Source organism: Leiobunum rupestre, chromosome 1, assembly GCF_980474605.1.
Source record: "Leiobunum rupestre chromosome 1, qqLeiRupe1.1.hap1, whole genome shotgun sequence".
Taxonomy (NCBI): domain Eukaryota; kingdom Metazoa; phylum Arthropoda; class Arachnida; order Opiliones; family Sclerosomatidae; genus Leiobunum; species Leiobunum rupestre.
In genome coordinates this window covers 15823846-15839055 of record NC_143384.1, presented here as the reverse complement: position 1 = coordinate 15839055, position 15210 = coordinate 15823846, and the positions used below count along the sequence as shown (strand labels likewise).

At 35.9% G+C, this 15210-nt stretch overlaps 2 protein-coding genes across 2 annotated transcripts; one reads left to right on the top strand and one right to left on the bottom strand.

Annotated features, from left to right (window-relative positions):
- Positions 1-339: 339 nt before the first annotated feature.
- Positions 340-1028, top strand: LOC149961191 (uncharacterized). Its single transcript, XM_090159621.1, has 3 exons — positions 340-350; positions 409-964; positions 1020-1028. Coding segments are annotated over exons 1-3 (567 nt in total). The 5' UTR covers positions 340-348.
- A 6511-nt stretch (positions 1029-7539) lies between these two features.
- Positions 7540-12840, bottom strand: LOC149961190 (uncharacterized). The gene is made up of 13 exons (XM_090159620.1): positions 11588-12840; positions 11003-11531; positions 10800-10947; positions 10611-10749; positions 10238-10556; positions 10079-10179; positions 9715-10023; positions 9452-9661; positions 9289-9399; positions 9039-9181; positions 8754-8979; positions 8264-8353; positions 7540-8203 (listed from the first exon to the last, which is right to left on the bottom strand). The coding sequence occupies exons 1-13, from the start codon at positions 12324-12326 to the stop codon at positions 7668-7670; spliced, it is 3600 nt and encodes a 1199-aa protein (XP_090015746.1). The 5' UTR covers positions 12327-12840; the 3' UTR covers positions 7540-7667.
- Between the last annotated feature and the right edge of the window lie 2370 nt (positions 12841-15210).

Below are 15210 nucleotides of genomic sequence, written 5' to 3'. Positions count from 1 at the left end.
AATTTTAATATCATTGTAGTACTTAAATATGCTTGACACTTGAACCTTTCTCACGAGTATTTCAAACGAATATCTAAAGTTTAAGTATGAGAAACGTATCGTTCTCAAGTATTGTAATTGTACACGTGATTCCGTATGAGGACCGGGTAAATTCCTATATACGTAACGCGATACACTTCAAAATGCGTATACGTAGAATGGAATTAATTTTAAACTCCATTTTAAAAAATAAGATATCGAAGATAAATAATTTCAGAGTATAAAAAGGGAAAACCGTATAATAGTAAGACCATATTTAGAAAGTTCACCATCTGAATTGTATTGGAAGTGACTTCGAGGAACCTTAAAATGTAAGTAGGAATACTCAGTGATAATTCTTAACTTTGTCTTAATGTATTTATTTTATAGGAATTGTTCATTTCCTGTGTCTGCTGACAAAGGGTTAATCGTTTATGCAGATGAAACCATCTACTGCGGTCTATTAGATTTAACAAAGGGTATCAAACTAACAGAAGCGGAACTGCAAGAGCTATGGACAAAGAAAGATGCCATTGAAGCTTATTTCAATAACGAAGCTGAAACTTCGTGGGTTTTCACAGGTTCTGAAACTAAACGGTTTTCGGTTCATAGATTTGCCGAACAAAAGGTTTTAGATGTTAGACAAATGTACCATGGTTATGGAGTAAACTATGGAAAACTGTTACCGACTAAAGAGGGGGTAGCTTTCGCTCAATCTTCTTGGTTGAATTTCCTCGACCAGTACAAGTCTATTCAGAAGTGTTTAAAGAAAATCAAGGAAATAAAGGAGGCGATGACTAACGTTGTAATTAAACAATTACACGAAGCTCTTAAGAAAGCGTGCAATGGCTGTCAAATTGATCATCCATCTCAACTCCAGCATGATTGTATCATGACGGATTATTCTAAGCGCGTAGATTTGCATTTTTATGAAATAATTATGTCGGTAGATTGTGAAAATATTATTGAAATGTTTACTATTCGCTGTGAATTGTCGAAAGAAATTTTAAATAATATAATGTCACTAATAATATGCAATGCTAAAAACTTGTTAAAAAGTTAATAAAATTGATTGCACTAATGTTCCGATTCTCATTTACCATTATGGATTTAAGCTTACAACATCCAATGAATGGGCTTGTAGCCGGGTCCACCCAATGCGGAAAGTCATTCCTGGTGGGACGGTTGATTCAATATAAGAAGACCTGTATATCCCCTCCTCCGGAGAGGATAATATGGTGTTATACCGAGTATCAGCCGAAACTATTTCAATCAATATTAGAACACACACCTTCAGTCGAGTTTCACGAAGGGTTACTCGATGTTAATATATTAAACCCGCAAATTAGGAATTTAGTTATTTTAGACGATTTGTTATGCGAGATATCTAATAATAAAGATGTAACTAATTTATTTATTCGTGGATCTCATCACAGAAACACCTCCGTACTAATTTTAATGCAAAACCTTTATTACCCCGGAAAAGAAATAAGAACTTTAAATTTAAATGCTCATTATCTATTTATTTTTAAATCACCACGAGATAAATCAACAATTTATCATCTCGCGAGGCAGATATCTCCAACCAATAGCAAATACGTTATTGATGCGTTTCAACAAGCTACGTCACGGAAATTTGGGTATTTATTAGTTGACTTGAAACCTCACACCCCAGATCAGTATTTACTACGAACAGGTTTAATACCGGGTGAAGAATCGGCTGTCTTTATTCCAAAATGAAGTGTATTATAGAAGGGAATTTTTTTAGGGTTAATCGAGAGTGGATTATTAAAGAATTAGCTTACGTAGTATTAGAAACTGAAGAATCGGAAGTGTTTACTTTCAAATCTCCATGCCCTTTCAAAGAGCTTTCAAACGAAAATAAAAGACAATGCAGATGGATATCTCATAACATTTGTCATCTTCGATGGGATGACGGCGAACGTCCTTACAGAACGAGACGTGACATTTGCAATCAGATAGCGGAAAAAGCTACTTCGTTTTTCACCAAAGGTTTAGAAAAAGCTGCAGTATTATCGACACTCCTCGGTGTTCCAGTAACTAACATCGAAGATACCGGTTGTCCTAAATTATCAGAACTAGAAGACGTTGAATTAAACTGCCCTTTTCATTCCGAAACTGTTCATTGCGCTTTAAGAAAGGCTAAGAAAATCTCTAAATGGATGTCTCAAAACGAGTAAAGGAAAACCTAGACTTTCTACGTTTCCTGACATCCTGTAATCTAAATCAAAGAAAGACAGCTATTAAATACGCTAGCAAGGAAGCTATACTGGCTCTCGTTGAATGTTGTATAAATGTATTACACGGAACAATTGAACTGTCAGAACGTCATCGTAAGCGGTTAAAGAAACATAGCGCGGTTATACGAAACGTGTCGAAGAAGAATCCTATATCAAAACGACGAAAGATACTGGTACAAAAAGGTGGTTTTCTTCCATTTTTATTAGCGCCACTGCTATCTATCGTTAGCTCAGTCGCCGGAAGTGCAATAAGCCGAGCTATAAACCGATGATGGCTCGAAAAATGCTTCTAGTACCTGAAGATGTAATGGAGAGATTAAAAAACACTCCACCTTCCAAAACAGAAGAAACACCTGAACTTCAAAAAGAGAAGACACTCGATGATGAAATGAAATCTATTCTAGATAATCCAGATTTAAACGAATCAGAGAAATTAGCATTATACAATCAAACTCTCCAACGACGGTTAACTTACGTACGTAAAGAGCAAATCTCTCCCGTTATTGAAAACTCTGAACGGCCTAAAACCTGGTTCGCGCAAATATCTTATTCTCTACCTGCAACTTATGTTAGTGATGCGATTTCATTATACCGAGCGACTACGGAAGATCCGAGATATATTAGATGGACTAACTCAGGAGAGCTTTCTATTCGAGGACAAGTGATTGGAGGATCTAATATAATCGATCTTTTGTATGACGCTGTGAGAAAAACGCCTGGAACAGCGATTGATCCTATAGGAGTTACAGAGTTTTACGAGGGCATTCATAAGTCAAATATTTCAAAACGTTTAATTAAAAATCCTGTAAGATTGACACTGTTAAAAACATTCGCTGTATTTCATACACCACCAAGTAGTTCAATGTTATCATCATCTTCACCTAGTCCTCTAAGATCTTGGATACATACTAAATAAAATATATTAACCTGATAATTTTGTTCTCATTTCATAGTATAAGCCTACAATGGAAGGTTGTACAGAAACGGTCTCTTTAGGACTTTTAGCCTATTTATCACAATCATTTTCAAAATCACCGAAAATTATCACAGCTGTATTAATTATCATAGTTATTATAATATTAGAATTATTTAATTTCCTTTTTTGGCGTTACATGCCATTACATCAAAATATTACCCAATATGGAGAAAGAACTTGAGCAGATCTATACTAACCCCGCAGACCCAGGGTCATTCGCTGGAGTTCAAGCGCTCTATAATTCAGCTCGACATAAAGGTTTAAAGGTTTCATTGGAAAAAGTAAAACAATTTCTAATAAAGCAGGATACATATACGCTGCATAAACCTGCTAGAAGACGATTCAAACGAAATCGAACTATTGTTTATGGAATTGACGAACAGTGGCAAGCGGACTTGGCAGATTTTCAGAAGCTGTCTAAATATAATTCAGGATCTCGCTACGTATTATGTATTATCGACATATTTAGCAAATACGCTATGGCTGTAGCGGTTAAAAATAAGAAAGGTGTAACAATTTTAGAAGCGTTACGTAACGTTTTTGAAAAAGGCCGTCAACCGAAAAGAATTCAAAGTGATCATGGAAACGAATTTGTCTGTCAAGAAGTGCAGAGTGAATTAGAAAGAAGGAACATTAAATTTTTCGCTACCCGATCGGAAATGAAAGCGTCCATTATTGAAAGATTCATTAGAAGTTTTAAATCTCGTTTATATCGCTATTTCACGCAGAATAACACCCTTAAATATATCGACGTTTTAGATGATATTATAAACGCTTATAACAATAGTTATCATAGATCAATTAAATGTAAACCCGCGGAAGTTACTCTAGATAACTCTGCTAAAATATGGAAAAATCTTTACGGTTCGGTAAATTTTTCTCCTCCGTTAACATACGCGTTTGAAATTGGAGATATTTGTAGAATAAGTAGAAATTTATCAATTTTCGATAAGAAATATAACCCGAATTTTACTACAGAATTGTTTAAAATAGCTGAGAGACTACCACGTGACCCACCTGTATATAAGCTGATGGATTTAAATTCTAACCCCATTTTAGGAGTATTCTATCGAGAGGAGGTTCAGATTGTTGGTCGAGATTTAAAAGACTGTTACTTCATAATCGAAAAAGTAATAAAAAAGAGGAAAAAATCGGACGGTCGCGTAGAACTGTATGTCAAGTGGCAAGATTACGACCCTACATTTAATTCTTGGATACAAGAAGTGGATTTAAAATGAGTTTTTACGTAACGCTACCTTCAGATTCCTCGTCATTATATTACCAAGATAATAGCGTTGGTAAATTTCGAACGTATTTAGCTGAACCGTTAAGATTTGAGGAACAGTACGAAGTTGGGTTAGCGGAAATAAGCTATCCTCGGACATGGCATAACGTTCGAAAACCTAATCTATTGGTTATTAAAGACCCTCTCGAATATGATAAAATGACTGATAACCCTCTAGTTAAAGACCCTCTCGAATATGATAAAATAATTGAAGTTCCCGCGGGTTTTTATAAAACTCCGGAAGAACTATTACATGTTATGAACGTCCACAACCAAGAAGAAGAACAAGTTACATTCGCTTATTTAAATTATTCTAATCGAATTAAAGTTAAATTGCAACCGAAAATCAGAGCTGTAATTGGCCCCGATCTATCGATTTTACTAGGTTTTAAGGATAGAAGAGATAATGATTTCACCATTTTAAATTCAATGATAACCCCCTACCCAGTTGATATGAACGCTGGGTTACATTCCTTATTCGTTTATTCCGATCTGGTTGAAAATAGCGTTGTTGGGGATAGTTTAGCACCTCTATTAAGAATCATAAGCGTCGAAGAGAAAGCCGAGTCTAATGGGAAAACAACTACAAAAATATTTTCACAACCTCATTACCTACCAGTCGTGTGTAATAATATTAAGACTATAGAGATTAATATAACAGATGATTTAGGTGAGCCAATACAGTTTCATAGTGGAAAAGCTCACGTTGTATTACATTTTAAACCCCGTAAAATGTGGACTTCACTATAAACCTTTAATCATTCAGGACACACCTTCATTCTAGCTTAAGAGAGCGAACAGTTAACATCATGAGGTCTGAATATTCACCTTCAAGAACTGATTATGAAAGTTACTATTTAAACCAGGTTGGTTTCGGTGGAATACCTGTATATAGAGGTTTAGCCGTGCAAAGAGGACATGGACTAGGAAATATATTATCTTCAGCGTTTAGATTCGCGGTACCTTTACTGAAGAAAGGCGCTACTTACTTGGGAAAAAAACTTTTAAGTACCGGAGCGAAAGTAGCGACCGATGTTGTTAGCGGAGTCCCAATTAAAACAGCGCTTAAATCGCATTCTATTAACGCTGGAAGGGAAACTTTAGCTTCAGCAGCTGATGAAGCCATGAGACTAACATCTTCAGCTACGGATCATATTAAAAGAATGACGGGTTCCGGAAATAAAAGGAAACGAACTCAATCGAAAAGCGCCATTTCAACAGCAGGCAGGATAGCGAAAGGACGGTTCCCTAAACGTTCTGATATATTCTCATAATGTCCCTTTTACACCCGCACTCAGTTGAGTGTATAAATTCCGAGCTAGATTTGTTTCAAGTACCTATGACACAATCTTCGATTATTGGTGGAGAATGGGTTGAGTATAATCCAATATCAAATATAGTTGATAACGCATCAATTACATTTTCTATCAACGGTAACTCTGAAACGTATATAGACCTTTCACAAACTTTGCTGCACGTTCGAGTTAAGGTAACTAAAGATAATGGTCAACTACCGCAACCCGCGGTTCCAGGTGTTGCGGGTGGGGCCGCCGGAACTCCAGCCGACAATATCGCCCCCGAGAATTTGTTTCTTCATTCGCTTTTTAGCGACGTCCACGTATTTCTTAATGAAAGATCAGTAACACCTTCCAGTCAAAATTACGCTTATAAAAGTATGATACAAACTTTATTAACGTTCGGAGATTCTGCGAAAAAAAGTTATTTAACGAGTTCACTTTTCTATCGGGATACGCCTGGAAAGTTCGATTCATTTTTCGATAACGATGGTTTCTCTAAACGAGCGAGTTTAGCGCAAAAAGGGGCGATTGACTTGTTAGGCGTAGTCCATACTGATTTATGTCAACAACCACGCTTTTTATTAAATATGGTTGATTTGAAATTTAAATTCGATAAAAATAGAGCAGCTTTTTGCGTTCATTCCGACGTAAAATGTAAAGTGGAGATTTTATCAGCTTCCCTTTATCTGAGGAAAGTTAAAGTGATACCGGAACTATCGCTCGCTCAAGCCAAGGCGTTACAATATGGAACCGCTAAATATCCTGTAACTCGTTCGGAGTGCACCTCATTTTCTATACCCGCTGGACTTATGGCTAGTGTGCAAGATCATTTATTTACCGGACAAGCACCTAAGAAAGTTGTTATCGGGTTTGTGGAACAAAAAGCGTTTCTAGGAGATTTGAAAAAATCCCCGTACAACTTTCAACATTTCGATTTATCAAGCATTGGATTGTACATTGACGGTAGCAGCGTCCCTCATAAGGCGTTATCTCTAAACTTTGAGGAAAATCTATATATTCAAGCGTATTGCAATCTTTTCATTCAAACTAATCAGTGGAACGTAGATGAAGGGAATCAGATAAGTCGGGAAGATTACCCTAACGGAAATTGTTTATTCGCGTACAATTTAACCTCGGATCTTAATAACAACGCTAATCACTTGCATCTTGTAAAAAACAGTAACCTGAGATTAGAATTAAAATTTGCAAAACCGTTACCGGAGACGATTTCCATTCTAATTTACGCCGAGTTTCAAAATTTGATTGAAATTGATAAAAATCGAACCGTGATTTTCGATTACAGTAATTAATGGATTCGCTACAGATAACTAAAATACTTGAAAAAGATTTAAGTACTAAAAGTATATTTCAAGGCGTGTTCGCGGCTGACAAGCTACCTAAATACGTAAAAATATTCCCTTCTCTATTTATTGTAAATACCGATACGAGTGCTGAACCTGGAGAACACTGGGTTCTAATATATTTTTCTAAACATAAAAATTGTGAATTCATGGATTCCTTTGGAAACCCGCCAGATTATTTTAAATTTAATGACTTTATTGAACGAAACAGTAAAACTGTAACTTTTAATTCTAATCAATTACAGAGTAATTCTAGTAATACGTGTGGAGCATTCTGTATCTATTTTGCTATAAACAGGTGTAAAGGAATAGAAATGTATAACATTGTGTCTAGGTTTAAGAAAGATAAATATGTAAACGATAAAATGATTAAAGAGTTTATGTGCAAAATGTATTCAATAAAATAATTTTTTACAATTTATAGCAATAGCAGTTTTTTTTTTATATATACATAAATACAAGCATTCATTATAATTTTTCAATATCTTTATGACCGTGCGCTAATGTACGAACCCCGCAGGGTAGAATGTATCTCTTATCATCATTTGGTGATAAACAAAGTTTTCTAGTATTTATAGTAAATAGTTCATGCTTGAAACTAGCTATACGCATCATCTCGGCTGACATGGTTTCTTGATTAAAAAGACAACGTTCATAGTCTTCGTGGCGGATGACGTTTCTAATAACGTTCATGGCAACGCCCTTACAAACCTTTTTATGGTTTAAAATTGACTCTAAAGATTTCCCCAATCGCAACTCCTTTTCTATCTCTTCAGCGGTCTTAGACTCCCCGTACAATTTAATAGAATAAAGCTTTGGACGAAGTCCTACAAAGCTTTGAATTAACTGCGAATTTGTCTCGTCTTTAAAATAACCGAGAGCTTTTTTATTCTGATTAGAATGAAGGAAATGCGAAGGTGGATAATCAGAGAAGTCAAAGCGGTTTTTATGAACTTCAAAGTCTTTATAAACATCATCCGTCTTAATGTTGTACGTTAAACTGTCTGTAAATATTTTATATATTAGTACTATTTAAATAAAAAATGCATATTAAATTAAATTACCAGTGTCTGTAAATAATAGTGATGCTTTGTCCCCGTACGTATTTTTTATGAATCCATAATGGAACCGATACATGAGCTCCTTGGATAAATCTAGAATGGTGAATCCGGTAAATATAGGCCGGTTAAGAACAATTTTAGCTCTCTTCTTATGAGCGCCGGCTAACTCTTCATTAAAGATGGTAAAGTGTTCAAACTGCGGGGAACTTGTAACTTTTAACATTCTTTCTGGTTTATGAATCAACTCGAAATTTATATGCTTCCGTAAATTTTCCATTGTTTTTCTAAAGAATTAAATGAAGTAAGGGAAAAAACAGCAATAAATTATTTAAATTGATTTACCCGAAAACAGAGTTAACCATTAGTTTCCAGAAATTCTTTTCAAATGAACTCTTGGATAATTTCCTCTGTTCAGTGTTGAATCTAACATATTTTTCTAACCATTTTCCTTGAGTGAAGGTTAGAGCTCGATGAACCTTGGTTATTTTCAAACCTAATTCTACATAATATTTTAAATTGCGGTAATGTACTATGTATTTCTCTTTATTATTTAAATTAGGAAGAAGTTTTGGTAGACTTTGATTCTCCTTAATATTTAATTTTCCTAAGAGATCTTTGGAGTATGGAGATAGCATATCATGTGTAATAACTTTAGATTCCGCCGCTACTGGGAGATCGTTATGTAAGTCATGCAACTCTGGAGGATATTCAAGATCCACCTGCAAAGGAAACAATTCTTTAAAAATATAATTCAATAATTATAACACTTGTTATTTACCTCTAAAATGTATCCGTTTTCAACGTTATTGGGAATACTCAGAATATTTTCACTGAGTGTTTGCAAATCATCCTCCTGAACCCACTGGAAGTCGCCTAGCGGTAGTGGTTCACACATAACAGCACCGTACAAATTATTAGCATCTTCAATTAAGTTAAATTAAGTTAATTAATATAATTAAAATTAAAATAATAAAAATAAAAAAATAAAAATAAAAAAAATTATTTATTTTTTTAAAAATGTAAATTACCTAAATAGCATATATAACTGCTCTCTTTAGACGAATCATATGTGTCGGCCATATATTTGTTATTCGCTTCAGAATAACGAGTTGAGATCATTGAAACACCGCCTCGAATCCCTAAAAATTCAATGTAAATACAATAATATTTAAAATATCACAAAAGCGTTACCCTTTTCAATAAATAAGTGTTGATCTATATCAAGTATGAGATCGAGGCGAACATCGGTCATCTTCAAAGCTGCTTGCCAGGCTAAACCTGGTGCGGTGTAAGCGTGAGCGGGATCTAATTTATAATGGGTTATAGATAATGTTCTAAAATTTTCAAAAACGTCGGCTAAGAGCAACGCATCGCTTTTCACATAGAAGTCGGTGTATTCCCCTACGAAAACCGAGGTTAAGAGATTTGAAATATTTATACTATAGTAATTTTACCTAATGTTTGAATATTAAACGCTGTCCAAACATTTTGGGCGTGTAAATAATCAGATTCTAAAATATTTTGATTTTTCAATGAACTGAAAAACGCTTCTCTAGGTGGCAGCATCGTCTCGTCAAATTTCTTTTCATCGTCCATATACTCGTATGGGTAGACCCCCTTCCGCAAAAGCAGTTGAACTTTCTCACTTTCAAAATATTTCTTAACAATCTGGAATTTACTGGCTCCTTCCAAAACGAGATTAGATACTAGAGCATCGAGGCTATCACTTAGAAATCGATAAGAGTCTAAAAACCGAAATCTCCCTAAAAAACAATAAAATTAATGTTAAGGTTAAATTCATAATTAAATATATTTTACCTAGTTTCAGCGAAATATAATTTTCGCTAGTGGAAGGAATACAGTCAAGTGTCTGTTCCTTAAAATGACCAATCTCCTGACATATAAGATGTAAATCGTATCTATGAAGATTTATTATTATTAGGTTTATTTCCTGGTTAATTAACTTAATAAATTCACCTGCTAAGGTTATGAAGGAAAATAGGGATAAATTCTGGAACTTTCTTTTGAAGATTACAGACGTTATGCGCTGGCCCCCTATATTTGCCGCTGAAATGGCAATGATCTCGAACAGCGGGCATATTTCCCTGATTTAGCTGCTTCTGACAAATGTAGCAATGCGTAGCAGCTTGAAACTGTTCCTCCTCCTCCGGGGTAATAATCATTGGTACATTTGTCTCAATGAGTTCCATCAACTCCTTCTCTAATTCCAGAATAGACTCCAGAAATCTTCGAGTTGCATCTTGTCCTCGATAGCAATCGGTTCGAACAGGTACACCTATAAGTATCCTATTGTAATATATCTAAAAGGGAATTTTGTCAAATAACTTACCGTCAGGTCCAACAAACACCCACGAATACGCGCAGCTGATGTGCATGTTTACTTTGCTGGTATTTATATCGGGATCTAGATCACATCCTTGAACTCTCGGTAGGATTGCTTCAAAATCGGCGTAAAATACATACTGCACCTAATAATTTCATTTCATTAAGAGTTAAATTAAATAATTTTTATTTTTACCTTTTCTGTCCACTCATATTTATCAAAATAAACCGTCTTCTTCTTAGTAGGGAAAACTGTTTTTTGGACGCCGTGAGTGGCGCATTCTTCGATATGCGCATCACGTCGCTGTTCAGCGTTGCTTCCACTGAATCGGTGAAGACACATTCTAATACAGAAAATAATTAGTATATTTCAAACTAATATATTGGAAACTAAATTACCTGCAATAATAACTTGTATTTCTGTGTTTTGTTAGATGCTGTAGCAGTTTTCCTAGGTCTCGTATAAGACAGTAATGTCTATTCCCATCGTCAATATCTTTAGTTTCGTCGGTGATGTATAGCAAATCAACCTCCCTTTCCTTACAACACTTGTTAGCGCTTACGTAAAGGGGGAATATGTCTCCCGAAAAGCCGAACACAGATATTGATAAATTATTCATTAATTCAAATTTTTTAAGTTCCGTAGCGTTTAATTTGAAAGGAAAAGATATATCACTGGTATCAAGTTCATTTTCATAAGGTGTATATTTGGAAACACGATTAGCGTTTTGAGTCCGAGGAACTGGGTGAAGTTTAGCGAGAATTGACCAGAGAAAACATTTCTCGTCATTTTCGTTTCTAATATTAAGAATCGCGTGACGTCGAGATAGTTTTTCAGGTAGTTCCATATACGATGACCCTCGCAACGGTTGGTAAGATGCTACATTTAATTCTACATACAGAACACGGTCAATTACCCAACCCGATCCTATCAAAAATATAATGTTTTAGTTCAAAATATAACTTATAAATTTTAGTACATACCTGTCGCTTCAAAGTTTTCCGCTGCTGACTGTATTGTTTCAAGACATTCATTCTGCTGGCTTTCAATGACATCGGGCGTTAATGTTGTTTGCATAGTGCTCCGGAAATAGGGTCGTACTTCCGCTCTTTGTTCCTCACCCCCTAAAGGTCTCATATAAACAGATCTTACGAGTAGGAACCATTTAATTCCACGTTTACTGGTGAGTCTTTCCATTAGAAATTTACTGAAAGCGGCTCGGTAACGTCCGATAAACATCCCCGCATCAATATCATAGTCTTCAGCATTGTAACGGATAGATGCTAACGTATCATTCAAGGCCTGGACCATACTTGGAGATGCTGGTGGTGTTTCATCAAGTATTGATGAGGCGGGAACAGGTGATGGCGTTGGGTTGTTGGGTAAATCCGCTGTAGATGGTTGGATAGATTCCAGTTGAATTTCTTGAAGCAGACTAGGTGAAGGTGGACGGTATGGCGATGGTGGACGGAAAGATGCTAGCGAACGTTGCATTGGTGACGGTGTGCGAGACAGGTCCATGGGTTCGGAAGGGCCGGGTGCGTTCAAGTCATGAGTTCGTTGATGGCTCTTGAAATGTTCCAATCTAGCAACATTCTTACCACATACTTCACAGACAAACGTATGTCTATCACCGTGTACTTCTCTAACATGCCGATTTAAGGAGGACTTGGTAGTGAAACTTTTCGCGCACGTAGGGCAAATATGTTGGGCTTTAGGCATCTTGAATATAGCTACCGCAGTTAACCGTGGAATGACCTCCTACAACGCTATACAACCTCTTTTATAGTATATTCAAGTATCATTTGAGAACAATACGTTTCTCATACTTAAAATATTCGTTTGAAATACTCGTGAGATAGGTTCAAGTGTTAAGCATATTTAAGTACTACTTACGCGTTAATGCTATTAAAATGAAGTTTAAAAATATTTCCATTCTACTTTAACAACAAATATTCCATGACGTCAAAACACTTCAATTCAAATTAACCGCGCCTCCCGGGGAATCTGCGCACGCGCCGCCTAGGTTATCAATTTTTACATCATTTCAACTTATTCCGTACGATAAAACTTGATAAGATATACGTTCAAGTATCTTTCGAGATAAGCGTAGATAAATGAACAAGTTGGCCTGGACACAATATGTTGATATACGGGAAAACAAATCGTCGCGAGAAATACCCTAAATACATTGACTTTTCGATGATTTTACCCCCATTTCATCCCTTAAATCCCGGATTTCGATCCCGAACCCAAACCCGAACCCGGGATCGATGCCACACCCTCACTTTCCTTCTACTGCGAACAATTGGTGGAAACCCTGCCATTGGACGTTGAGAGGTTGCATAACACTCAGCATTCAATCCGCCCCAAAGTCATTGAGTAGAAATGCAGAGAAAACGCCCGTACAAACACCACAGACTTAACATCCACAACCATCATAATACAAACACCACAAACTGAACACCCACAACTGTCATAACACGAACTCAACATGCACAACCATCAAAACACAAACACAACAAACTTAACACTCACAACCGTCATAACACGAACTCAACATTCCCAACCTACGCTTAAACATTACAAAAACGAAATACACAATCAAACTGAGTTAAAACCGTCGGTGATCGTTAACGAAACCAAACCAAATAATAATCATATAGAAGAAGTAAGAACTTAAGATAAACTAGGCATAGCGGATGGCACATTAGGTAAAATTAGGCCTAGTGTGAAACATATGAGAAAAAAATTATTAAAACTACTATAATTAATGCAGAACACTACCATATTTTAGTTTAGTAACTTTAGTTAGTCATAGGCTTACTGTATTGAGATCGCTTGGTTTTCTAGAGAAATGACGCCAAACAATGGGTTTTTTTCCATTTTAGATATTCAAGTGGATTAATTATATGACGTCAAACCAAGTTGGGGCCTCCTTTAGATATTTAACTTTTGATATGACGTCAGTGTAGTCGCTAACCAATGGGAATCAACCTTTACTTGCAGTTTTTATCACGAGACGGTTTAATGTTAAGTGCGCAGAACTGTTATCTCAAAGAAACAACCAATACAATTTGAGGGTTAGTTGTCGTTTTGATCACGTGATGGATTAATCTCAACCAATAGGTAACAACCTTCAGCTGCTGTTTAAGACTAGTTAAATATATTCGACAAGTGATAATTATTAGTTTAGGAAACATCTTGTTAGGGCGACCATGATAAAGCACAATGGGTTTTTTCCACACGATTATTAGTTTGAAAAAATTACGTTAGGGGTCATCCTGATATAGCGTCTATGGGTTTTTTCCAGACTGGTACTTAAGAAATGACGTCAGTGTAGTCATCAACCAATGAGAAGCGAGTTTCAGTTTCGGTTTCAGTTGCAGTTTCGATATCTCAAGAGCCTTATCTACACGTTATATAGCGTTCTTTCGGTCCTAGGGAATTATCGTGGGAAGTCCAGTAGCTTTTTGCTCCGCTTTTAGCCGTTCGTCGACTCTATTTTACGGCATAGGCTTAAGGATTTCCGACCGTAAAAGAGAAAAAGTAAGTTTCTATTTTCATACATTATTTTACTATATTTAAAATGAAATTATTTAGACGTTCTTTAATATATTGAAAATGTATTTTAACGTATTAGCCATAGAAAATTAGGCAAAAATTAGGTCCTGTAGGGCTAAGATTAGCGTAGAAATTTAGGCCTAACCAGCTAAAACCATATTGAGAAAATTAGGCCAAAATTAGGTCCTGTAGGGCTAAGATTAGCGTAGAAATTTAGGCCTAACCAGCTAAAACCATATTGAGAAAATTAGGCAAAAATTAGGTCCTGTAGGGCTAAGATTAGCGTAGAAATTTAGGCCTAACCAGCTAAAACCATATTGAGAAAATTAGGCCAAAATTAGGTCCTGTAGGGCTAAGATTAGCGTAGAAATTTAGGCCTAACCAGCTAAAACCATATTGAGAAAATTAGGCCAAAATTAGGTCCTGTAGGGCTAAGATTAGCGTAGAAATTTAGGCCTAACCAGCTAAAACCATATTGAGAAAATTAGGCCAAAATTAGGTCCTGTAGGGCTAAGATTAGCGTAGAAATTTAGGCCTAACCAGCTAAAACCATATTGAGAAAATTAGGCCAAAATTAGGTCCTGTAGGGCTAAGATTAGCGTAGAAATTTAGGCCTAACCAGCTAAAACCATATTGAGAAAATTAGGCAAAAATTAGGTCCTGTAGGGCTAAGATTAGCGTAGAAATTTAGGCCTAACCAGCTAAAACCATATTGAGAAAATTAGGCCAAAATTAGGTCCTGTAGGGCTAAGATTAGCGTAGAAATTTAGGCCTAACCAGCTAAAACCATATTGAGAAAATTAGGCCAAAATTAGGTCCTGTAGGGCTAAGATTAGCGTAGAAATTTAGGCCTAACCAGCTAAAACCATATTGAGAAAATTAGGCCAAAATTAGGTCCTGTAGGGCTAAGATTAGCGTAGAAATTTAGGCCTAACCAGCTAAAACCATATTGATAAAATTAGGCCAAAATTAGGTCCTGTAGGGCTAAGATTAGCGTAGAAATTTAGGCCTAACCAGCTAAAACCATATTGAGAAAATTAGG

Coding starts and splice junctions, on each gene's coding strand:
- LOC149961190 (XM_090159620.1), bottom strand. CDS start 12,326: ATGCCTAAAGCCCAACATATTTGCCCTACGTGCGCGAAAAGTTTCACT. Junction 9,182..9,288: donor CAGTTATATATGCTATTTAG/GTAATTTACATT, acceptor ACTTAATTGAAG/ATGCTAATAATTTGTACGGT. Junction 8,354..8,753: donor AAAATATTATGTAGAATTAG/GTTTGAAAATAA, acceptor TCACCATTCTAG/ATTTATCCAAGGAGCTCATG.